The sequence below is a fragment of the Saccopteryx leptura genome, chromosome 3 (genome assembly GCF_036850995.1).
Source record: "Saccopteryx leptura isolate mSacLep1 chromosome 3, mSacLep1_pri_phased_curated, whole genome shotgun sequence".
Classification (NCBI taxonomy): Eukaryota; Metazoa; Chordata; class Mammalia; order Chiroptera; family Emballonuridae; genus Saccopteryx; species Saccopteryx leptura.
This window is the reverse complement of record NC_089505.1, coordinates 227,770,237-227,792,819: the sequence shown is the minus strand read 5'-3', so window position 1 is coordinate 227,792,819 and position 22,583 is coordinate 227,770,237. Positions and strand designations below refer to the sequence as shown.

The following is a 22,583-nucleotide window of genomic DNA, read 5'->3' as shown; positions in this document are numbered from 1 at the left end:
TGCTGAGGTCGCCGGTTCGAAACCCTGGGCTTGCCTGGTCAAGGTACATATGGGAGTTGATGCTTCCAGCTCCTCCCCCCTTCTCTCTCTCTGTCTCTCTCTCTCTCTCCCTCTCTCTCTCCTCTCTAAAAATGAATAAAGAAAAAAAAAAGAAAAAAATGAATAAATTAAAATATACAATTCAGGCCCTGGCCGGTTGGCTCAGTGGTAGAGTGTCGGCCTGACATGCAGGAGTCCCAGGTTCGATTCCCGGCCAGGGCACACAGGAGAAGCGCCCATCTGCTTCTCCACCCCTCCCCCTCTCCTTCCTCTCTGTCTCTCTCTTTCCCTCCTGCAGCCAAGGCTCCATTGGAGCAAAGTTGGCCCGGGCGCTAAGGATGGCTCTGTGGCCTCTGCCTCAGGCGCTAGAATGGCTCTGGTTGCAACAGAGCAATGCCCCAAATGGCCAGAGCATCGCTCCCTGGTGGGCATGCTGGGTGGATCCCGGTCGGGCGCATGCGGGAGTCTGTCTGACTGCCTCCCCAATTCCAACTTCAGAAAAATACAAAAAAAAAAAAATATATATATATATATACACACACACACACACACACACACACACACACACACACAATTCAGGGCCCTGACCAGATAGTTTGGTTGGTTAGAGTATCGTCCCAAAGTGCAGGGAGGTTGCTTGTTCAGTCCCTGGTCACGGCACATACAGGATCAAATCAATGTTCCTGTCTCCTTCCCTTCCTCTCTTGCAAAAATCAATAAATAAAATTCTTTTAAAAAATCACAATTCAGTGGCAGGTAGTTCAGTTCTGTTGGTAGAACGTTGTCCCAAGATACTGAGGTTGCTATGGGTTCAATACACAGTCAGGGCACATATGGAAAGCAGCCATTGGGAACAACAGGTGGATGCTTCTCTCTCTGTGACTTTATAATATCAATCAATTAAATAAATTTTTTAAGTTCAAAACTTTTTGGGGATCTGTTTTTCTTTATAGGTGAGATGCACTCACCAAGGTGGCAAAGTCCCTATCTGGCTGTTCAAATTGTCTCTAGCACCTAGCACAGTGTACGACAATAGTGCTCATACAGTTTTTTTTTAAAAACTCTTATTCATTGATTGTAGAGAGAGAAACATCGATTGTTTCACTTATTTATGCATTCATTGGTTGATTCTTGTATGTGCCTTAACCTGGAGGATGGAACCAGCAACCATGGCATATTGGGTTGATGGTCTAATCAACTGAACTCCCCCGCCAGGGCACAGTTGCTTCTTTGGACAAAGGAATCCTGCCTCCCCAGGTCAGCCCAATCTACCTGATCTGGGATGCAGCCTCAGACATGCCTCTCTGAGCGGGCTTCGGATCCCACTCCATTGAGCCCATTTCATAGATTGGGCCCCGAGATGTGGCCAGCGTGTAAGACCTGGTTCCTGGCTGCTCAGGTTTAGCCCCAATTAATGCACAAGGCTGGGAGTGACCCGAAGCTGGGTGCCCGCAGCCCGGGAGGAGGCGCCCTAAGAACCGTGGTCGCTGTAGCCGACTGCTTTCGATTTGAACGTTTCGGTTGTTGGGGAAGGCGGCCCCCCTCCGCCCCCGCCCTGCCCCGCCCCTCTGCTTCCTCCAGGGCTCTGGCACCAGGGCCGCCCCGGAGAGAGCAGCTGGAGCCGGCCAGGCAGCGGCAGCAGCTATGGTGAGGGCAAGGGCTGGGTAGGGCGGACCGGGTGAGGGGCAGAGGGCGAGCAAAGTGGTGCGAGGCAGTCCGTCGGTGGGGCGCCCTCCAGGACCGCAGGTCCCTAGCGAGGCGACAGCTCCAGGAGCGTAGCTGGGGCCAGACTCTCCACTGCCCTTGAGGCTAGGGAGGGAAAGTGTGGCGTGAGCTTTATCAGGGCTGCCAGGCAGCCTGCCACTCAGGGAATAAGCGGGATTTGGCTTCCACTTACCTGAGCCAAGTGGTTATGAGCATGGGCCTCAGAGGCATGCTGAGAACCTGGTAGGTCCACTTATTGGCTCCGTGACCTTCCTAGGGCAAGTTACTTAACCTCCCTGAGCCTCCTTTTCCTCATCCATGAAGTGGGGTCAGCAATACCTGCCATGCTGGGTCCGTGCGAGGTTAAAGGAGATAGGATGACAGAGATCTACCTGCATGGCACTCAGAACCTGCTTCTGAGAAGCAGTAGGTAATATGATGACCTCTTCAGCCCTTCCTGGGGCTGTGAGGAGTTGAGCCTGGCCTGGGAGTTGGAAACCTGAGCAGGTGGAATGGTTGGAGATTGAGCCAACCATGGCATGCTGTTAGAAGGATAAGAGAAAGGAAGATGTTTACTATAAAAGTTCCACTGAAGTTATCAGACTGTGGCATAGGCCCGACTCCCTCCTAACCCCTATCTGGGGACACATTCCTGAGTTGAGTCATCCACCGCTCGGCTGCAGATTCCAGCCTCTGCCCTCACTTGCCATCCACAAGGCAAAGGTGTCAGGAACAGGTGGTGCCAGTTGCTGTCCCCCTCCCCCCCGGGAATATTGGCCCAGAAGGAAGCAGGCTTGGTGCTTTAAGATTCTGCTGTAGAGAAGCTGGGAGAGATGTGATGGAAGGGCCTGGCTTGGGGTTGCCATGCCTGGATGGCCTCTTCTCCAGGGAACTGGAGTCAGGAAGAGGAAGCTGGGCAGGAAGGCAGTGCTCAGCTCTACGGCCATGCCAGGAAACTGAGGGAGGCTCTGGGAATGGGACAGAATCCAGAGCCCACTTCCCAGTGTGCAGGGCAAGAGATTAGGCAGGGACAGGGGTGAGCTCCAGCTGGCCCTTTGCATTTGGGGAGAAGAAGAGACTTCTGAATTGAAGGCAGAGGGAGGGATAATTTATGGTGGGAAACTGGGAAACTCTGGGACTCTCACAGGTTCATTGAGGCAAAGAGTAGATCAGAGCTTGGGAAGGGTCCATTGATCTCTCCCACCGACCTCCTATCCTCACTCCACTGTTCATTCACTCTTACCCCTTTTGCTGACCCCAGGTCTTTCTCAACTTCCCATTCTCTTTCCCTACCTGGTCCTTCTTCCTTTCCCTTCTCTTCTCCTCTTTTCTGATTCATTCAATCAAATATTTCTTGTGTGATTCCTTTGTGCCAGCTATGGTGATGGATATTAGGGGTAGAGTAGGAATAGTGATGGGAAAGATAGAAACTGAATGGGTAATGTCTTGAATTCATTCATCTCATGTACTGTCCAAATATTTTGGGTTTTGGCCTCCTTCATATGTCCACAAGTTGAGTTGGCAGTATCAAAAGTCTGGTGAATTTTTAGCCAGCCAGCTAAAGCATTTGGCTTCTCTTTGCATTCAGTTTAGCACAGGTGTTAAGAATGTGATCTCAGCCTGACCTGTGGTGGCGCAGTGGATAAAGCGTTGACCTGGAACACTGAGGTCACCAGTTCAAAACTCTGGGCTTGCCTGGTCAAGGCATATATGGGAGTTGATGCTTCCTGCTCCTCCCCCCTTTCTCTCTCTCTCTCTCATTCTAACTCTCTCTCCTCTCTAAAATGAATAAATAAATAAAAATTAAAAAAAAAAGAAAGAAAAGAATGTGATCTTGGAGTCTATGTTGGTTCAACTCCCAGGTCCTCTACCCCCTGGCTCTGTGGCCTTAGATGGGTGAGCCTCAGTTTCTTATAAAAACTGGAATAATAATACTGTTCTCAATAGACTGTTGTGAAGATTATATGAGATAAAGTGAACATACAGCTAGCAGCACAGTGCTTAGCTCATAGTAGTGTCGATTGAATGGTGGCTGTTGTTATTGTCAGGATGTAAAACCTTCTCAACAGCCTATAATTCCTGATGGCAATAAATTAGATGCAGGTCCTCAAAAGCCCGTGGAAAGTTCTGCACTTAGGTTAGAAACAATTAAGGACACAATTTGACCATAAGGAAGAGCTTGCTTGGCTGTGTAGTTTGTAAAAATATCTAAAAGGTTGTATTGTGTAGTTTTGGGCATCTGGCTGCTAAAGAAAACGCTAGGGAAAGTTCAGCTAAATCAATAATAATAGCTATTATTTACTGAGCATCTAGTATGTGTCAGGAAATGTGCTAAGCACTTTATAATATGTCACATGTCTTTGCTAACATTATAGTAGATATTATGGTCTGGTCACCACTTTTTAGATGAGAAAGTGGGAGGTCAGAAAGATCATGTCCTCAGTTTTCATTCATTTAGCTGGTGGGTAGCAGAGGCAGGATTTGAAGGAACCCAGGGCTGCAATGCAGAGAGCCCTAATCCTAGTCTCTGAGCTGGTGAGTTCTTTCCAGGAAGGAGTTGATACACTTGGTCGCTGACCAGGTCTCTCTGACTACAACAATAATAGCTACAATAAGGTTTCTTAGACACTAACCAAGAGAGGCAGGAAAGTTAGGAAAGGGAGGTTTTGAAAGCTTTGTTCTCAGAAGAACCAAGAGCATTTGGCCTGGAAGAACCTGAGGGGACATTTGAGCATCAAAGGAGGGGTATTCTGTACAGAGGATCACTGTCAAGAACATTTCCTATATAACTGCTGCTCCCCTCTCCTCTGGTTCACAGCCTCAAGCCCTCAAGCTCCTGGCAGGGCTGGAAAGTGCCTCTTTCTCCCATCCATCCTTTACATTCTCTACTCTCCCCAGCCTGGTGGACGTCTTACAGCCTTGCTGATGGCACTTCTCATCCCTTCTGGCTGGCCTCTCTGCTATAAGTTTTCTCACTTTATTTTCTTTCTTTACTTTTTTTCAAGTGAGAGGAGGGGAGATAGTGCGACAGACTCCCGCATGCACCTCGACCAGGATCTACCCGGTATCCCAGTCTGGGGCTGATGCTTGAATCAATTGAGATATTTTTGGCACCTGAAGCTGATGCGCTTGGACCAACCGAGCCAACCTCAGTGTCTGGAGCCACACTCAAATCAATCGAGCCACTGGCTGCAGAAGGGAAAGAGGGAGAGAAGGAGGAGAGAGAAGCAGATGGTTGTTTCTCCTGTGTGCCCTTACAGGGAATCGAACCCGGTACATCCATATGCCAGGCTGACGCTCTATCCACTGAGCCATTGGCCAGGGCCAGTTTTCTCACTTTCATCCATGCCAGTCTACCACTAACAAGAAATTGTCCCAAAGCACTGCTACAGTGTTGCCCTTGGCTCTGAAACCTATACTGTTTTGTGTTCTATCCTTCCCTCCAAGTGAACTTCTCTTCTTGATTTTTACTGCTTTCTCTGGGCCACCCTGCCCCTCCCCCCTTACCCTCTGCCTGGTCCTTCCCTGTCCCAAGTGTGTCTCTGACTCTCTATGCCTAGAATGCTCCAGCTCTACCCCATCCTTCAAGGGCTCACCCCACCCTATAATGGAGATTCTCAGGGATCAACCCTCTGCTGGCATCGCCAACACTCACTCTATGTATCTCCCAGGATAACTCCTTACTCTTCTCTAATTGTATTGTATTTGTCTCTTTCCTCAGCCTTTGGGGATTTTCTTCAGAACAGGCACAATTCATTCAGAAAATATATTCCAGGTGGCTTCTGTGCCAGGCACTAGGCTGAATTCAGTGTGGCAACAGGCAGCTTGACCTTGACCTCTGGCTCCTACTTCCTTCCACATCCTGTAGTTTTTTAGTTGAGTGCGGCCAAGTAACACGTGAGGTTGATGCGCTCGGACCAGCCAAGCTATCCTCAGCACCTAGGGCCATGCTCAGACAAATCGAGCCACTGAGTCTGAGAGTGGAAGAGAGAGAGAAGGGGGAGAGGGAGAAGGAAAGAAACAAATGGTTGCTCCTCCTGTGTGCTCTGACCGGGAATTGAACCTGGGACGTCCATACACTGGGCTGATGCTCTATCCACTGAACAACCGCAATGGCCACCCCTGCTCTCTTTGTTATTCCTCTTTGTTCCTCAGTTACTGCTTCCCCTGACCTGTGAGCACACCTGTCTACCATGGTTTACCTGTACCCTCTTGAAGCAAATATTGCTTCTCTAGCTTATGAGCAAAGGTTGGCCTACTTGTATTTCAAATGCTACTCCTAGAAGCTCCTGCTGGAGTAGATAAACACACTGGGATAACAGCTTTATTTATTTATTTATTTATTTATTTATTTATTTATTTAATTTATTTATTCATTTTAGAGGAGAGAGACAGAGAGGAGAGAGGAGAGAGGAGAGAGAGACAGGAGGAGGAGCTAGAAGCATCAACTCCCATATGTGCCTTGACCAGGCAAGCCCAGCGTTTTGAACCAGCGACCTCAGCATTTCCAGGTTGACACTTTATCCACTGCACCACCACAGGTCAGGCCGGATAACAGCTTTTAAAAATAAGAGTTGCTTAGCACTGGCGGGTTGGCTCAGCAGTAGAGCGTCGGCCTGGCGTGCGGGGGACCCGGGTTCGATTCCCGGCCAGGGCACATAGGAGAAGCGCCCATTTGCTTCTCCACCCCCCCTCCTTCCTCTCTGTCTCTCTCTTCCCCTCCCGCAGCCGGGGCTCCATTGGAGCAAGGATGGCCCGGGCGCTGGGGATGGCTCCTTGGCCTCTGCCCCAGGCGCTGGAGTGGCTCTGGTCGCAGCAGAGCGACGCCCCGGAGGGGCAGAGCATCGCCCCTGGTGGGGGTGCCGGGTGGATCCCTGTCGGGAGCATGCGGGAGTCTGTCTGACTGTCTCTCCCCGTTTCCAGCTTTTTAATTAAAAAAAAAAAATAAATAAGAGTTGCTTGTGGTAGAGCGTCGGCCTGGCGTGCAGGAGTCCCGGGTTCGATTCCCGGCCAGGGCACACAGGAGAAGCGCCCATCTGCTTCTCCACCTCTCCCCCTCTCCTTCCTCTCTGTCTCTCTCTTCCCCTCTCGTAGCCGAGGCTCCATTGGAACAAAGTTGGCCCAGGCGCTGAGGTTGGCTCCATGGCCTCTGCCTCAGGTGCTAGAATGGCTCTGGTTGCAACAGAGTGAAGCCCCAGATGGGCAGAGCATCGCCCCCTGGTGGGCATGCCAGGTGGATCCTGGTTAGGTGCATGCAGGATTCTGTCTGACTGCCTCCCTGTTTCCAACTTCAGAAAAACACATACACACACACAAAAAAGAATAAGACTTGCTTTTGGATAGGCTATAATGCAACTGACCCACTCACTGAATCCTTGCAGTTGTCAGGCCTCCCAGGGCTCTGATTCCAGGCAGACAAAGGAAGGGAACTGGGCCCTGTCCTCCCTCTGGAAGCTTTTGGCTCAGTTGGGGTGGTAGGTCTCATGAATTTGGAATGCTTAGAGGTTATGTGCAAGGCACTTATAAAGATTCTGAATGAAGATTCTTGCCTGAGTAGGAGGTGGCTCTCTATGACCAACAGATCTCTTCCCTTTCTGTGGTTTTAAATGCCACAGCATCTGCTGCAGACAATGGGCAATATGGTATGGCAGAAAAGGGAGACTGGCCACTGCTCTGTGGGGAGGAGCTGAGAAGAGGGATAGACTGGGGGGGGGCTAGACTAGGAGGAGGGAATTGTTGTGGCTTGTTTTCTTCTCATACTCATCTCCCTGATCTGTCCCTGGACCTAGTCCTGGACCTCCTGCTTGCCCCAGGATCTCCTGTCCCAGGTCTCTCTTGGTTACATGTGTCCTGTGTCCATAGCTCAGTTCCTTTCTTATTTGTGACCCATGTATTTTTCCTCTCCCCTGTCCTCTCAAAAATCCCCAGCCTGGGCCCTTCACCCTCCTTCCCAGTCCTCTGAAATATGCTGGGGTACTTTAGTTGGGTAAGGCCACTGCCCGGGCTGGGAGATCCAAGGCTTGATTTCGTGTGTGACTTGGATACAAGTGAAGATCCTCATGACCTAGAAGGCTGGAGATCAGAGGCCAGAAAGGTTGAGATTCCAGGCAGAAAGGAAATAAACTTTGAGCATTGATGTGGGAGCAGGTCAGGCCAGGAGGCAGAACTGGCCTGACCAGTCAGAGGCTCAAGGAGGGAAATCTGATCTCAGTTTGTGTCTGTGTATGTATTTGTGGGTTAGGCAGAGGCTGACGTGTGATGGTCCAAAGCTGCCTCTCTAGCTAGCTCTGTGAGGTGGATCTTTCTGTCTGGTTTCTAGCCAAGTAGCTTAGTTCTCCTTTGCTGAGGGAAGCCACAGAGCAGGTATGCATCAGTTAGAGGCCATCCTAGAGCAGGTGAACAAAGTATCTGCTTTCTGTGTGTGTATGTGTGTGGGGGTCCTGGGAAGGTCCCATCCCGGGTCACTGTAGAGGAAGTGGAGATGTAGAAGCCAAGGCTGACCTAGGACCTTTCTTGATGGGCAAGAGGAGGGGCCTGTGAAACCCAGGTGAGCCACACACACCAAGGAGGCCAGCCTTTATTCCACACATATTACATCCTTAATGAAATGCTGCTTCCCCTACTATACATTACAGACACACACACACACATACACACTCACACAATGGGAGCAAGGAGACCTCCTGGTCTCAGGACCAGGAGAGGGCCAGGTCGGGGCTTCATTTAACCTTGACCTTGGCCTTGGTACCCAGGCAGGGAAAGAGTTGGAGCAGTGCCAGCGGCAGGCAGACGAAGTGACGGAAATCATGCTGAACAACTTTGACAAGGTCCTGGAGCGTGATGGGAAGCTGGCGGAGCTGGAGCAGCGTTCAGACCAACTCCTGGACATGGTGTGAGGCCTGGGGAAGCCAAAGGGGGTGAGGCTAGGAGAAGCCCTCAGAGGGAGCTTAGGCTGAGCTTGGCTCCTTGGTGGGGTCTGGAGGCCTTTGTGGGGCCTGTGGGTTTCTTGAGGCACCACTAGCTGAGATATGCAATGGGCATGCCTTGGTTTGAAGCTGTGGAGCTTCTTAAAGGTTGAGGACTGGCATTGTTAACTGGGGATGAGCCCCATAAGGCTGCAAGTCAAGGGCTACACCAGCATCTGAGCCCAGGAGTGAGGCTGGGAGGGTTTCAAGGCAGGCTAAGTGGGGAAAGGTAACATGTGGAGGGAAAGGGACAGGGTTGGGAGGAGCTGGCTCCGGGGCTCTGGGGAACTACTAACTCCCATCCTGTGTCTGGGGGCGTCCACAGAGCTCAGCTTTCAGCAAGACAACCAAGACCCTGGCCCAGAAGAAGCGCTGGGAGAACATCCGTTGGCGTACCTACCTGGGGCTGGTGGTGGGCGGCGGCTTGCTCATCATCCTGATTGTGTTGCTGGCCATCTTTCTCCCACAGAGAAATGAGGGCAGCAGTGCCCCACAGGCCCAGGACACAAGTGCTGCCTCGGGGCCGGGTGACTGACCCAGTTGGGCCTGGAGGAGAGACCAATTGGCCGCACTGGCTAGTTCTGGTCTCCAAAGAACCTTGGCATTCGCTCCCATCTGAGCCACCCCAGTGAGCGCCTAAAGGGCAGCTCCGAAGTGTGCACCTTTGCATCTCTTATCACGCCACAGACTGGCCCTTGAGGGCAGGCTATTGCACTGACCATGCAAGGTCAGCTCCACTTGGAGCTCAGTAAACTCTGCTGCTTGGTTAAAAGCTGCTTGGTTAACAGCTGGTGTGTGTGTGTGTGTGTGTGGGGGGGTGTCTCTAGTTGATTCATTCTTCTCTGCCTCCACCCCTTGGGCTGCTTAGAAAGGCTACCATCTAAAGTACTCTGTACGTGGGAAGTGGCCCCTTCCTCTCACTTTCCTACTTGATTCAACCCTACACAGACAGAACCTTCTGGAGTGCCAGTGTAAAGATACAACAGTCCCCAAACCAGACCCTTCAACTAGTGCCCTCCCTGATAATGAAATTTATTATTCTGATGGCCTGGGGATGCTCAGAGAACAAATGGAACTCCAGATAGGATGACAAACAGGAAAGCACTTCAGAGATTTTTTTTTAAAGATTTTATTTATTCATCTTAGAGAGGAAGGGGGGAGAGAGAGAGAAAGAGAGAGAGAGAGAGAGAGAGAGAAGGGGGGAGGAGCAAGAAGCATCAACTCCCATATGTGCCTCGACCAGGCAAGCCCAGGGTTTTGAACCTGTGACCTCAGCATCCCAGGTCGACGTTTTATCCACTGTGCCACCACAGGTCAGGCACTTCAGAGATTTTTATATCATGAGGCTCTCACCTTCAGATATATTTTTTTGTCCTTTGAACACATCATCCTTCCTAATTTCTCTGCCCATGTTTATCCTCAAGCTTCACATCAGATCACAGATGAGGCAGGTGACAGTGAAACAGGAAGGGTTTCTGTGGTGCTGTGGTACAGTCACAAAGAATGATCTGGAGTTGGCTTGGTAGGAAAGAATTTGGGCTGTTTAAAGCTCCAGGGCCACACAGGGCCTAGTAGTCAGTGCCTCCAGGGCCACAGGAAGCATCACTGGGTAAAGGCCATCGAAGAAGGAAAGAGGCCCTGTCAAGACTACAGAAGCAGCCTGACCAGGTGGTGGCGCAGTGGATAGAGCGTAGAACTGGGATGCCGAGGACCCAGGTTCGAGACCCTGCGGTCACCAGCTTGAGTGTGGGCTCATCTGGTTTGAGCAAAGCTCACCAGCTTGGACCCAGGGTCACTTGCTTGAGCAAGGGGTTGCTTGGTCTGCAGGCCCATGGTCAGGGCACATATGAGAAAGCAATCAATGAACAAAGATACATGCATGCTCACACACACAATAAAAGAAGAAAAAAAAAAGACTACAGAAGCAGAGTAGCCCACGCCTGGCTACTTAATTGCATTTCAAACTCAAGTGTGGGTGGGAAGAGGAATTCAGGGTCATATGTGTAACATAAACAGTTCCTTGTTAGGTAGAGAGAGGGCTACTGACAGAGAAACAAGAACAAACACAAGAGTTGCATGGACTCTTCACAGAGCTTGTTACTTCTGAGTCAGGATAGTAAAAAACTAGGAAAATTCCTTGGCAAGTGGAATGGGGAAACTGAGACAGCTGAACAAACTGGCTGAGCAATTTACAGCCAGATACAGAAGGTCACCATGGCAGAAAGCCTTAGGTGCCCAGCAATGGGCAAAATGTGCTGGCCCCCAGGATGGCCTTTCCACCCCTGGCGTATTCCTGGCCATGTAGTTTAGACCCCCAGACCTTTCATATCATTGATCATATGGTTCAAATCCCCCCTTGACCTCTCCTGCCTAGAAATAATAACTAGGCCTCAGTTGTATTTCAGCTCCAGGCCCAGAAAAGCAGCAAAACCAGGCAGGTGACACTAGGACTAGCTGTGATGACTAATGACCTTTCCCCTGGTGCCAACCATTCAGTGGGGACCATGACATTGAAAAGATACACCCTGAAAAGCTGATGAATATTCTATTAAGATCATTCCCTAAAACTGCCCCTAATATCCCAGCCTTTAGAAATCCTCAAAATGGCCTGGCCTGTGGTGGCGCAGTGGATAGACCTTTGGCCTGGAATGCCAAGGTTGCCGGTTTGAAACCCTGGGCTTCCCTGGTCAAGGCACATACAGCAAACAAGCAATGAACAACTAACATGAAGCAACTATGAGTTGTTCCCATTCCATGCTCCCATTTCTCTCCTGTCTGTAAAATCAAGTATTTTTTTTTTTTTTTTAAATCCTCAAAATGCAGGTCCCAGTGCACACTCCCAGAAGCATGTGCAAGTTTTTCCCTCCCCACTCTTTTTCCTGCACAGGTGTGTATCACCTAAGCTCTAAGGGACCACACAGACTTGCAACCAAGGGCTCATTTCTTTCCCATGTTTCTGGAAAGCCAAAGCAACCCTGCCTATGCTCTCTTTGGTTGCTTCTTCCATCCTAACCCCTTCCTTTTTATCACTGCCCCCAGCTTTAATAAACATACTCTTAAAATCACCTGGACTCAAGTTGTCAAATCTTTCCTGATGAAGTCAAGAATCCACGTGTTACAGGCCAACCGCAAGCAGACCTGCTCTGGGGCTGTCACTGTCCAGTAATACCATCACTGGGGTCATTACCATCTTTCTTTTCCTGAGGAAAATGGAAGAGAGCACTTGGCCTTCACTTAAAGACCATCTGAATTCGGGCAAGCCACTTACCTGACTTGGGTTTTATGTATGTAAAAAGGGATAATTATACTTAGCTCCCAGGACTATCATGAGGATTATTTATATTGTGTGTAAAATAGCCATCAAAGTCAAGTTTCTAGATGCCATGTGATTTAGTGCTGTGGTTCTCAACCTGCCTCACGTTAGAATCACATGTAGAAGTTGTAAAAATACCATACCGAGGCCTAGATCACTTAAATCAGAATCTTTGAAGGTTAAGTATCAGACTTCTTTTGTTCCCTGAAGCTGCAACCCCTCCTCTCCTCTCTCCAGGAGATTTCTGGGTAGACAGGGAAGCTACCCAAGGCAGTCCTTCAGGAGCTAAGTGACAAGCTGAGTAAAGGGTTGAAGGTCACATTGATAGCCCTATGAGCAAGTCAAGCCCCAGATTCCCCAGCAAGGATCCTCCCACTCTTGGTTGGGGATGTTTGCCCCGCCCTTTACTTTTACACCCAACGCGGAAGAAATAAGCAGAAAGTTTTTGTATTTGGTGGGTCAGGAAGGAATCAAAATCCAACCCCTGAACCAACTAGAGCTCAGGGTGCATCAATGCCCCGTGGGCTGCAGGCAGAATAGCAGGAAGTGCCCTAACTCCAGGCCGCCCCCCCCCCGCCCTCCCCCCGCAAACCCCTGAGCTCCGGGGGCCAGGGCATCCCTCTCTGAGGGGCATTTTTTTTTTTCCTGCCTGAGAGTCCTTTTTTCACTGTCTGTCTGAGAAACCTTCAACATCAGCATTGCCGAGGCCCTCTGAGCCCTAGAGCTCAGGCATTGGGCTTTTCAGGGAGCTACTGATGCAGTCCACACATTCCCATGTACTTATCTACCCTAGGCACACAGCTCGAACTCCAAAAGAGGAGTTTTACTTTATTTTAAAAATATTATAATTTCAGAAAGAGGAAGAAAGAAAGGGGGGCACCAGCGAGAAGTGACAACGGAGCAAGCCCCGGGTTCCAAACCAATGACCTCAGCATTTCAGGTGGATGCTTTACCCACTGCCCGCTGTAGGTTAGGCAAAACAGAAAATTTCTGATCAGCTCCCGTCCTCTGCTATTGGCGTTAGCCATTGGTCACCTGACTTAGTCGAGCCAATGAGAGATGACAGGATTAATACTTCCGCTTTCTGTATGTCTAATGAACCACTACTCTGCTTTTCGGGTGCTATGATTGGCTATTTTCTCTCAACTCGGCAGTTTATTGGCCAGCACCGCAAAAAGCAGACCATAGGGTCTGAGGGCTGCTGTGTCAGACAGGCCGTCTGCCATGGCGTCTTACTTTGATGAACACGACTGCGAGCCGCTGGACTCCGAGCAGGAGGCCCGAACCAACATGCTTCTAGAGCTCGCGAGGTGGGTGTGCGGGGCTGGAAGGTGGGGCCAGGTAGCAGGTGTCTGAGTTGGGTCTGGCTGGAGAAGGAGAATTACCTGGGTTAGCATATTCGGGAGAGGACGGATGAATGATCTGGAGAGTTAGTTCGGAGGCTAGATTGGACGGGAAGTCGGTAATTTGGCTCGTCCTTGCGACCCCCCTGGTAAGGGGATTCTGGGAAAGACTGGAGCTAGGTGGGATTGGGGAAGTCGGTGGCAGGAGGGCAGTGGGTTCTATTCTAGAAGGTACAGAAGAAGGCTAGCCATGGGGGAGGAGCAGGGGCCGTGTGGGTGTGAGTAGGTACATTGGTTAGGAACACCAAGCATGCTCACACTGCCACTGGAATCTGGCTTTACCAGGTCATCCCTGCGTGGCCTGAGTAACTTCTCTGAGCCTGTTGACTCCTATGTAAAATGGGAATAAACAGCCTGTGTGCTTGGGAGTGTCTTGGGGATAGCAGCTGGAAACCATTTCTCATTCTGCTTTTAATCTAGTGAGCACTACTGATTGGGGTAGCTATTATTACTACTAGCTGCACAGGGTATTTACCTGTTGATGCAAAGAGAAAGTATGGTTTTCTTTGGTTCTGACCTTATGTCCTTCCCAGGTCACTTTTCAATAATATGGACTTTGAAGACACGGGATTGGTAATAGATTGGGATCACCACCTGCCTCCACCTGCCGCCAAGACTGTGGTGGAAAACCTCCCCAGGACAGTCATCAGGGGCTCTCAGTCTGGTGAGAACACTAATTCTTTCTGCTCTTTGGGTCAAGTCTGCCAGACTCTCTCCCTCCTTCCCCACTCCCACAAGCCAGACTGTTGACTGGCACTTCAGTTTTCCATGCCAGGTTGGGGCAAATGTCCTTTAGGAGTGGGAGCTGGGAGGTGGGGTTTGTAGCAGCTGTCCTGATCAGCACTCCCTCCTAAAGAGCTCAAGTGCCCCGTGTGTCTTTTGGAATTTGAGGAGGAGGAGACTGCCATTGAGATGCCTTGCCATCACTTCTTCCATTCCAACTGCATTCTGCCCTGGCTAAGCAAGGTACTGCTTCCTTTCTCCCAGCCCTCACCCTGTCCAGTTCTCAAGTCCCTTTCTTTTTATGAACTCTTGGGGGATCAGAGAAGGTAGAGGGTCAGGGTGAGAACTGGGAGCAGAGGATGAATATTAGCTTATAAAGACTAGATCTGGTCTGGAACACTGCCCTGTTTTTCCCAGACAAATTCCTGCCCTCTCTGCCGCCATGAGCTGCCCACTGATGATGACACTTACGAGGAGCACAGACGAGATAAGGTAGGAGCGGAGGTAAGTGGGGGGTGGTGGTGGTGGTAACGGGGCTCCCTCAGACTGTCCTCTATGCTCTCATCTCCCACCTCAGCAAGGCTGGGTGGGCCTCAGGTCTCTGGGCTGTGTTCCCAGTGACTTTGGTGAGGGGCAATGCAGATGCCAGAGTCTGAAAACAGAACCAGCTCCATGGTAGCTGCCCCATAGCTTCACCCACAGGCCTTCAGATACGGTTCCTGCCTCTTTCCTAAAGGCTCGCAAGCAGCAGCAGAAGCACCGACTGGAGAACCTGCATGGAGCCATGTACACATGAGGCAGCTGAGGCTGAGCTCTGGCCCTCTACACCTTCCTCTGGAACCTCAAATCCTCATTAAAGGTTTTTTTTTTTTTTAAATAAGCCTGCACCTGCATTGCTCATAGACTCTGTAACCCCCACCAGGGCCCTACTGCTACTGTGGAAGGTCGGCCTGGACTACAGAAGGCCCAGGCTACATAACCTTCCCTGCCAAGCCTACTGGCCTGAGAACAGTGAAGCCCAGGTCAGGAATCTGGCCACTGAACCAGCCAGGGCTTGGGCCAATGTGTTCATGGCCAAAAATCAAAATATGTCATGGTGCGGCACCCCGTAGATATTTAAAGATGCATCCCTCTCCCCCTGTAAATTTTAGTCAACCTTGGAATCCCAGGTGCTTTCTTTTTGCTTCCAACATTTTAAAAGTGCTCTTTACACATACCAACCCCCCTCCCCCATCTCCTTATACTAAGGCATCAAACCAGATGCTGAGTGGAGGTGAAATGATCAGTCAGTTCTGAGGGATATTTGGCTGGTACTTGGCTTTCTTTGTTCCTGGCAGCCCTGCTCTCAAAGAGCACTGGGCACTCAGGACTCTCCCTAGTGACAGGGGCTTGCTCCCATTCTTTGCCTAGGAAGAGCTGACCTGAATCAGGCCTTCTGATTCTCCAGAACAGACTACAAACATGCAAATTAGAATTCTTTTAATAGATATATATAAAAAAAAAGTACTAAAATACCCATGTGGTTCTGCTGTATTATTTGCCCTAAAGAAAGTAAGGAGCAGAGTGAAGAATCCCAATGCAGTTCAGTGGGCCCCAAAGTGGGCCTTCCCACAGACTAAGGCATGCTCACTGTCGTCCCCCCCCACTGCTATCCCTCTCATCCCCAGCCCCAGTTCCTGCAGCAGGAAACCCCAGTGGTCTGGCCTCAGCACTGGGGAATAGAAGGCACCTGAAGGGTTGGCTTGGGTGGCGGAGGATATGTGACCTTGAAACAAAAACAACACTGCAGAGTGGAGAGCAGGTCATGCAGCTTGGGCAGCTGCCAGGACCCGCTCCTCTATGGCACAGGTGTGTGGGATGGCCACTCCTCTAGGAGCGAGGAAGCCAACAGAATACTTTCTCAAAATTGTTTTTGGTACAAAAAGAATGCAAAGAAGACATGGGGTGGGAGCAGTGGAGCCTGCTCCCCAGACCTCAGATCATGGCTATGCTCTCGGGGGCACAGTTGAGGTGAGTGGAGGTGCTACTGCTCCCAGAGGACTTGCAGGCCCGACCAGCAGGCTGCAGTGCAGCCACCAGTGTCTCTGAGGAGACTGCCCCAAACTCATAGCAGAAGGTGCCGTAGAAAATGAGGATGTCGATGACAAATACCCACTCGCACAGGGCGGCCCCGTGCTGCAGCTGAGAACTCTCATGAATGAAGAAGATACCACCTGGAATGGGGCTAAGGAAATGTTCAGCAGTGGAGACTGGTGACACACTCTCTGCCTTCCCAGATATATAACTAGGCTGGGGCAAAAACCCAGGCCTGACCTCCCAGGAGAGGGAGTGGAAGACCACACTGGGCAGCATTATCTGGAAGGTGTGCCATTCTGCCCGCCTCATCTTGGTGAGAGAAGGGCTGGTCTATCTTGGAAGGATACTGAGGATCAGGACGACAAAGGCGATGGCTGCCAGCACAATCCGCAGGTAGGCCATAGCCAGGTCCTGGGGGGCGGTGGCCCCATGGTAGGAGAGGACACAGTGCAGGCAGACAAACAGCAACCCAGCAGGGAAGGCCACACCAGCTCCAATGTAATGAAGAGACTTAGCATGATCCACCTGAGCCCAGAGAAGGGCTGATCAGTGAGGCAGCCCTGCTCCTCCAACCAACCCCCTTCATACCTTTTCTCTGTCCCTCTTCCTTCTTTCCCCTTTCTCTCCCAGGTCCTTCTTCCCCCACCCCAACCATGAGGGGCTGCCCCTGCAGCTTGGGTCAACCCTCAGAAGACTGAGGGTCTCTGTAGACAGCCATGGCCTTACAGGGGAAGTTCAAGAGGTGGGTATACCTGAAAGTTTCCGACCACCACAAGGCCTGCAGCATTGGTGCAGCCTGTGATGAGTGTTGTGGTGTTAATCCAGGAATGCCGACTCTGTTCCAGGAGCTGCCCGTAGAGTAGGAGGCAGAGCAGGGCCACTGGGGAAAAAAGCATGGGTAGAACCAGCATTAGTGCCTTCCTCTGGCCCAATCCTGCCCAGGAGCCCACTCTCACCCCTCCAGACACTGAGGGCCAGATGGGAATAAATGGACAGGGGCGAACTAGGTTTCTTCAGGCTCCAGCCAGCAGGGTGGCTGTGTAGGAGTCGGCTTCTGGCCTTCAAGGAACAGGGAGAGAAGTGGCCTCTTGCTTTAGCCCTTGGTTGAATGGACTGTCAAGCAAGGGCTTCCTGGGTCCTTTTGGCAGGGAGGGTGTGTGGGGTGGGCCGGACTGGGCTGACTGGGGGGCTAAGCGCACAACTCACCCATGAAAGCACCCACGTTGCCAATGAGGCTGAAGAGGCAACTCTCTGGGGGATATGTGCCGCACTTGCTGAGGGGAGGGGGCAAGGACAAAGTGAGAGGGAGCAAGGAGCAGCAGAGGGCCTTGTTCTGGCCCACTTGCTTTCTATTGCTTTATCTGTGCCCAGTTTAAGCCACCGATTTACGAGAAGAACCAGTGTATCTCACAAATAACTGGTCCCTGGCTGGTATCCCCTCCTTCCAAAAAAAGGGGAGCTCATGTGTGTGACAGGTTAGGGAGTAACCAGGATTGCTCTACAGACCCCTGAGACTGTCAAGGCCTATAGCTGGTCTGGCTTTCCTTGAGCCAGAATTTGGGCTGGGCAATCCGAGGGCTTGAGCTTAAATCCAAGTATCTCCACTTACTAGCTGTGTGATCTAAATGGATGATATAACTGTTTCAGTTTCCTTGCCTACAAAATAAAACAATAGCTGCCTCAATGCCGGGAGGATTAAATGACATTATGCATATAAAGCATTCAGCACAGAGCCTGGCACTTAGTAAATGGTAAGTAGTACTGTTATTAAGTGCTTTTAATATACTGCTCATAAAAATTAGGGGATATTTCAAAGTGAATATGAAGTGATAAAATATCCCCTAATTTTTGTGAGCAGTATATATAATTATTATTCCTATGAGATCCTTTGGGACAGGCCTTTGCTTGAGAAGCTTGGTTGGGAGTCTGTCAGGGCCTTGGGTCTCTCTGATCTGCCAGTTTCCAGGACTTACCTGATGAGGGGGACATCATCCAAGGTGCAGCAGGTCTTGGGACCCCCTTGCTGAGCAGGGTCAGGAGAGCAGGACTCGTTGTAGGACCTGGAAGGCAGGACAGAGTAGATTGGGGGGAAAGGGGTCCCCTAACCCCTTGGCCTGTACCTCAGACTTCTCAAAGACCATCTTCCCAGACCTCCCTTATCAGGGGGTAAGGGGGCCCACTTCTCAGGGCCTGCCTGAGACAGAAGCCAAAGGGGCAGAGGGGTGGTGGGAAGCAGGTAAGTGGGCACGAAGCCATGCCTGGGGAGGGGCAGGCGCGCCAATGTCAGAGAAGAGCAGTGAGGCCCAGGGTCTCCGTCTGGCTTGCAGCAGCCCCGGCCCAAGAGGGAACAGAGATGAAGGGAGCTTTAGAGTGAAGCTGTCTGCAGAGTGCGCCATACCAGTTCTCCACAGGGCATACGTGGTGGTTCATCACGGCCATGGCGTACCTGTGGAAGCAGAACTGTCACCCTCATGCCCCTCCCAATCCAGCCCAACCTAGCCTTCCCCTACTGACTATTCTCTCTTGATTCTGGCCCCATTCAGCCTCATTGTCTTTGCTAGGGACTGAGGTTGGGGTGGCCCTAAGGCCTGATGTCACATCAGAACACACAACAGCCTGACCAGGCGGTGGCGCAGTGGATAGTGTCGGACTGGGATGTGGAAGACCCAGGTTCGAGACCCAGAGGTCGCCAGCTTGAGCATGGGCTCATCTGGTTTGAGCAAAAAAAAGCCCACCAGCTTGAACCCAAGGTCGCTGGTTCCAGCCAGGGGTTACTCGGTCTGCTGAAGGCCCGCGGTCAAGGCACATATGAGAAAGCAATCAATGAACAACTAAGGTGTTGCAGCGCGCAATGAAAAACTGATGATTGATGCTTCTCATCTCTCTCTGTTCCTGTCTGTCCCTGTCTATCCCTCTCTCTGACTCTCTGTCTCTGTAAAAAAAAAAAAAAAAAAAAAAGAACACACAACAATGGCCACAAACTAGAGAACCTCTGGAAGTATGTCTGTCAGGGCCACCTTTCTGGACAGTAGGTGGTGCCAGCTTGTCCCAAGGGACTGTGTTTCCAGGCACCAGGCCAGGCTTTGCAGACAGCCCAAGTGACCCTGGGTATCACCCCAGGGCCTGAATCAGGACAAGGGACTTTGTGTGTGCCATCAACCTCCTGGTGGGTGCTGTCCCTCTCAGCCTGGGTCCATTTTGTACCCTAGTTGTCTTCCCCCTCCCCGTCTTTACTTACACAGTCCATAGGCCAGTGATGGAGAATGCTGATAAGCTCACAGGAAGGAGGATCCAGGCGGTCATGAGGAAGGGGAGCCAGGGTGGTAGTGGTGTGGGAGGGATGACGAGGTAGGTGGGGGAAGAGGGGACAGGCCCAGCTACCTTTTAAGATACCTCGCCAAAACCATCAACTGACCCCAGCCTGGTGGAAAGAGACAGGTCAAAGTACAGGGTCCAGTGAGTGGCCAAAGCCCCGGGGAGAGTGTGTGTGTGGGGGGAAGGTGGTCATCACCTGATTGGGAGCTCCTGCTGGGCTCACATTGTGGGCTCAGCCCATACCAGGACATGGCCACCCTCTGACACCCACCGGCGGCCTCCGCGTCCCACCCGAAGCCACTGGCTTGCTTAGGAACTTGGGCGGCGCCATAACATCTGGACAGGGAGTGACCCTCCCTCGCCTAAGGGAACTGGCCTAGGAGCCATGCTGCAGTCAAGGGGCCAAGCTAAAGAAATCCCGGAGGGGTGTGTGTGTGTCTTAAGTTCGGTAGAGGGGCGGCCACACGCAGGCGACCACCGCATTCCAGTGGAAGGAGCGCTCAAGCGGGAACCCCAGCCCGTCCCCGCCCGTGTGGACGCCAGTTGACCGGGGCCGGCGAGTATTCGGTCCCGGGGAACAAGCCTTCTCCTGTGATCCCTGCGGGGCGGGGTTTGGGGGGGTATCTTGGGAAATGAGGGGCCCAGTACGCACCTCCCCGGAGTACCCTGCGGCTGCCGCGCACCGCCCAGCCCGCGCGTGGCGCCGTCCCCGGCTGCGGCCCTCAAAGCGGCCCTGTAGGTTTAAAGGGCCGGCGGCCACGCCCCCACCCTAGGCGGCGCCGCACCGCCCGCCGGGACCTGGAGTCCACGCCGCGCTGGTCCGGTGGCCCGCGCTCCGCTCAGAACTACAATTCCCGAGGCCCCGCGCCCAGTGCGGGTGGAACGGGAGTGGTGCGCCAGCTTCGGGGACCTGGGCGCGAGTTTTGTGGTGTGGGACTAGAGCGGCAGCTCTGACTTCGAGATGCCAAAAGGATAGTCCTGTTGCCCCTGTTCCTGCGGTGGGAGCTTGGGGGAGGGGGGAAACTGGGGTTTACACCACCTTCCTGCTTAACCTGTGTTCGTCATGGTGCACGTGGCTGGGAGGAAGCCTCCCTAGCCGCTGGGCACATTCCGCAGCAGCCGGCCGACTAGTGAGACTTCCGGTCATCTTCCTCCGCAGAGCGCCCGGTGCCTGCCTCTGTCCCAGGCGAGGCAGTCCGTAGAGAGAAGCTTTAGCTGTTACTTACATTCAAGTGTCCTAGATTTGGCTTGTGCTTCCCTCGACTCAGCAAACTTTGGAGGATGCTACTTGCATCGGATACATTTCAAGGGTACAAGAACACAAAGTACTACTGTCCATAAGTCAGTGCCCAAAACACGTTGCCCGACTGACTGCTCACCACTTACTTAAAACAGAACAGCAGTGACCAATGGATATTTTTTTTTTTTTTTTTTTTTTTTACAGAGACAGAGATTGAGTCAGAGAGAGGGATAGACAGACAGGAACGGCGAGAGATGAGAAGCATCAATCAGTTTTTCGTTGTGACACCTTAGTTGTTCATTGATTGCTTTCTCATATGTGCCTTGACCGCGGGCCTTCAGCAGACTGAGTAACCCCTTGCTGGAGCCAACGACCTTGGGTTCACGTTGGTGGGCTTTTGCTCAAACCAGATGAGCCCACGCTCAAGCTGGTGAGCTCGGGGTCTCGAACCTGGGTCTTCCGCATCCCAGTCCAATGCTCTATTCACTGCGCCACCGCCTGGTCAGGCTGGATATCCATTCTAAGTAGACATGCGGTCAGGTGTTGGTAGGCAACAGAGGAAGGTGGGAGACCCAGTAATGTGGGAAAAGGAAGCACTATGATAGTGTGCAAATAAATTACCCACCAGCTTCACTGAAACTCACAGGCCAAGAGTGCCCTCCTGGTTCCTTTCCTAATTAAAAGGGAGTGATACTTGCACAAACCAGAATGTGCCTAGTGTTCTAAAAGGAAGCTCAGCATCTGTTGGGAACCCTTGTGGGGCCAACACATCATGGACCTGAAAGGAGCACAGGGCCAGGCAGCCAGCAGGTGGGAGCTGAAATTTCACATTGGCAAGGCAAAGGTAAAACTGCTGATACTGTGAGGGAAATGGAGCATGGTTGGACAATGGTTTGTCAAAGGAGAAACCTTTTTGAATCCAGTGGCAGTTAAAAACGGTAAGAGGAAGCCTGTTGGCAAGCCCTTTTCCAAATTGCTTCAGGACAAACCACTAAAAGTAGGGCTGGCCTGACCTGTGGTGGCGCAGTGGATAAAGCATCGACCTGGAACGCTGAGGTCGCCGGTTCAAAACCCTGAGCTTGCCTGGTCAAGGCACATATGGGAGTTGATGCTTCCTGCTCCTCCCTCCCCCTTCTCTCACTCTCTCTCCTCTCTAAAAAATTAATAAAAGAGCCTGACCTGTGGTGGAGTAGTGGATAAAGCGTCGACCTGGAATGCTGAGGTCGCCGGTTCGAAACCCTGGCTTTCCTGGTCAAGGTACATATGGGAGTTGATGCTTCCAGCTCCTCCCCCCTTCTCTCTCTCTGTCTCTCCTCTCTCTCCCTTTCTGTCTCTCTCTCTTCTCTAAAAATGAATAAATAAAATAAAATAAAAAAATTAATAAAAGAAAAATTAAAAAAAAAAAGTAGGGCTGTACTGAGAGGACTATTCAGATTCTAAACTGCCTGTTTTAACATGAAGTGGTATATAAGCGCTCCAGAGCAGTGACAAGGAGGAAGATTTTGGCTTAATATGATAGTTATGAGTAGTCCTTAAAATACAATTACCCCGAGATAGAACTCCCTCTGATAGAAGAGCTCTTCATGGGTAGTTGGTAGGGGGAAACAAGACCAGATGTCTTTAAAAGTCCCTTCCAGCTCTAAAACCACGTGAGCCTAGATGTTATGCTCTCACCAGGTCAGTTCTTAAAATAGTCAGGCTAAGCAAGAGATGAGATTTCAAGTGCTGACTTTGTAGTGTTGAATGACATTAGGGGTAGGCATTAAATCTTCACTTCCCTTACATACACAAGTGATTTTATTACT

The 22,583-nt window shown here is 51.3% G+C and overlaps 3 protein-coding genes across 6 annotated transcripts; 2 read left to right on the top strand and 1 right to left on the bottom strand.

Moving 5' to 3' along the window:
• The first annotated feature begins 1,604 nt into the window (after nucleotides 1–1,604).
• Nucleotides 1,605–11,773, top strand: VAMP5 (vesicle associated membrane protein 5). Of its 2 annotated transcripts, XR_010750364.1 has the most exons (4): nucleotides 1,605–1,686; nucleotides 8,496–8,633; nucleotides 9,034–9,809; nucleotides 10,027–11,773. XR_010750364.1 is itself a non-coding variant. In XM_066377847.1 (3 exons), exons 1-3 carry the CDS (start codon nucleotides 1,684–1,686, stop codon nucleotides 9,241–9,243), a joined length of 351 nt encoding a protein of 116 aa, XP_066233944.1. In that variant the 5' UTR covers nucleotides 1,605–1,683; the 3' UTR covers nucleotides 9,244–11,773. The 2 variants fall into 2 exon arrangements, 1 of the variants encoding a protein (XP_066233944.1); XM_066377847.1 differs by having other exon boundaries at nucleotides 9,034–11,773.
• Nucleotides 11,774–13,179: 1,406 nt separating this feature from the next.
• On the top strand, nucleotides 13,180–15,216 carry RNF181 (ring finger protein 181). 2 transcript variants are annotated; one of them, XM_066377846.1, is made up of 5 exons: nucleotides 13,180–13,331; nucleotides 13,958–14,088; nucleotides 14,281–14,390; nucleotides 14,565–14,639; nucleotides 14,884–15,216. In XM_066377846.1, exons 1-5 carry the CDS (start codon nucleotides 13,246–13,248, stop codon nucleotides 14,941–14,943), a joined length of 462 nt encoding a protein of 153 aa, XP_066233943.1. In that variant the 5' UTR covers nucleotides 13,180–13,245; the 3' UTR covers nucleotides 14,944–15,216. The 2 variants fall into 2 exon arrangements, with proteins under 2 accessions (XP_066233943.1, XP_066233942.1); XM_066377845.1 differs by having other exon boundaries at nucleotides 14,565–14,651.
• A 395-nt stretch (nucleotides 15,217–15,611) lies between these two features.
• Nucleotides 15,612–20,295, bottom strand: TMEM150A (transmembrane protein 150A). Of its 2 annotated transcripts, none has more exons than XM_066377843.1 (8): nucleotides 20,191–20,295; nucleotides 19,462–19,644; nucleotides 18,622–18,669; nucleotides 18,197–18,283; nucleotides 17,430–17,497; nucleotides 16,976–17,103; nucleotides 16,571–16,748; nucleotides 15,612–16,360 (listed from the first exon to the last, which is right to left on the bottom strand). In XM_066377843.1, the coding sequence occupies exons 2-8, from the start codon at nucleotides 19,524–19,526 to the stop codon at nucleotides 16,122–16,124; spliced, it is 813 nt and encodes a 270-aa protein (XP_066233940.1). In that variant the 5' UTR covers nucleotides 19,527–19,644; nucleotides 20,191–20,295; the 3' UTR covers nucleotides 15,612–16,121. The 2 variants fall into 2 exon arrangements, with proteins under 2 accessions (XP_066233940.1, XP_066233941.1); XM_066377844.1 differs by lacking the exon at nucleotides 20,191–20,295 and adding an exon at nucleotides 19,735–20,121.
• Between the last annotated feature and the right edge of the window lie 2,288 nt (nucleotides 20,296–22,583).

Bases quoted from the DNA above. Each gene is read 5' to 3' on its own strand.
- RNF181 (XM_066377845.1), top strand. From the start codon at position 13,246: ATGGCGTCTTACTTTGATGAACACGACTGCGAGCCGCTGGACTCCGAG. The intron at 14,391-14,564 runs GTACTGCTTCCT...TGTTTTTCCCAG, and splicing joins TTCTGCCCTGGCTAAGCAAG to ACAAATTCCTGCCCTCTCTG. The intron at 14,652-14,883 runs GTAAGTGGGGGG...TCTTTCCTAAAG, and splicing joins GAGATAAGGTAGGAGCGGAG to GCTCGCAAGCAGCAGCAGAA.
- VAMP5 (XM_066377847.1), top strand. The intron at 8,634-9,033 runs GTGTGAGGCCTG...GGGCGTCCACAG, and splicing joins CAGACCAACTCCTGGACATG to AGCTCAGCTTTCAGCAAGAC.
- TMEM150A (XM_066377843.1), bottom strand. From the start codon at position 19,526: ATGACCGCCTGGATCCTCCTTCCTGTGAGCTTATCAGCATTCTCCATC. The intron at 18,284-18,621 runs GTATGGCGCACT...CCTGCCTTCCAG, and splicing joins GTATGCCCTGTGGAGAACTG to GTCCTACAACGAGTCCTGCT. The intron at 16,749-16,975 runs GTATACCCACCT...CTCTGGGCTCAG, and splicing joins TGGTGGTCGGAAACTTTCAG to GTGGATCATGCTAAGTCTCT.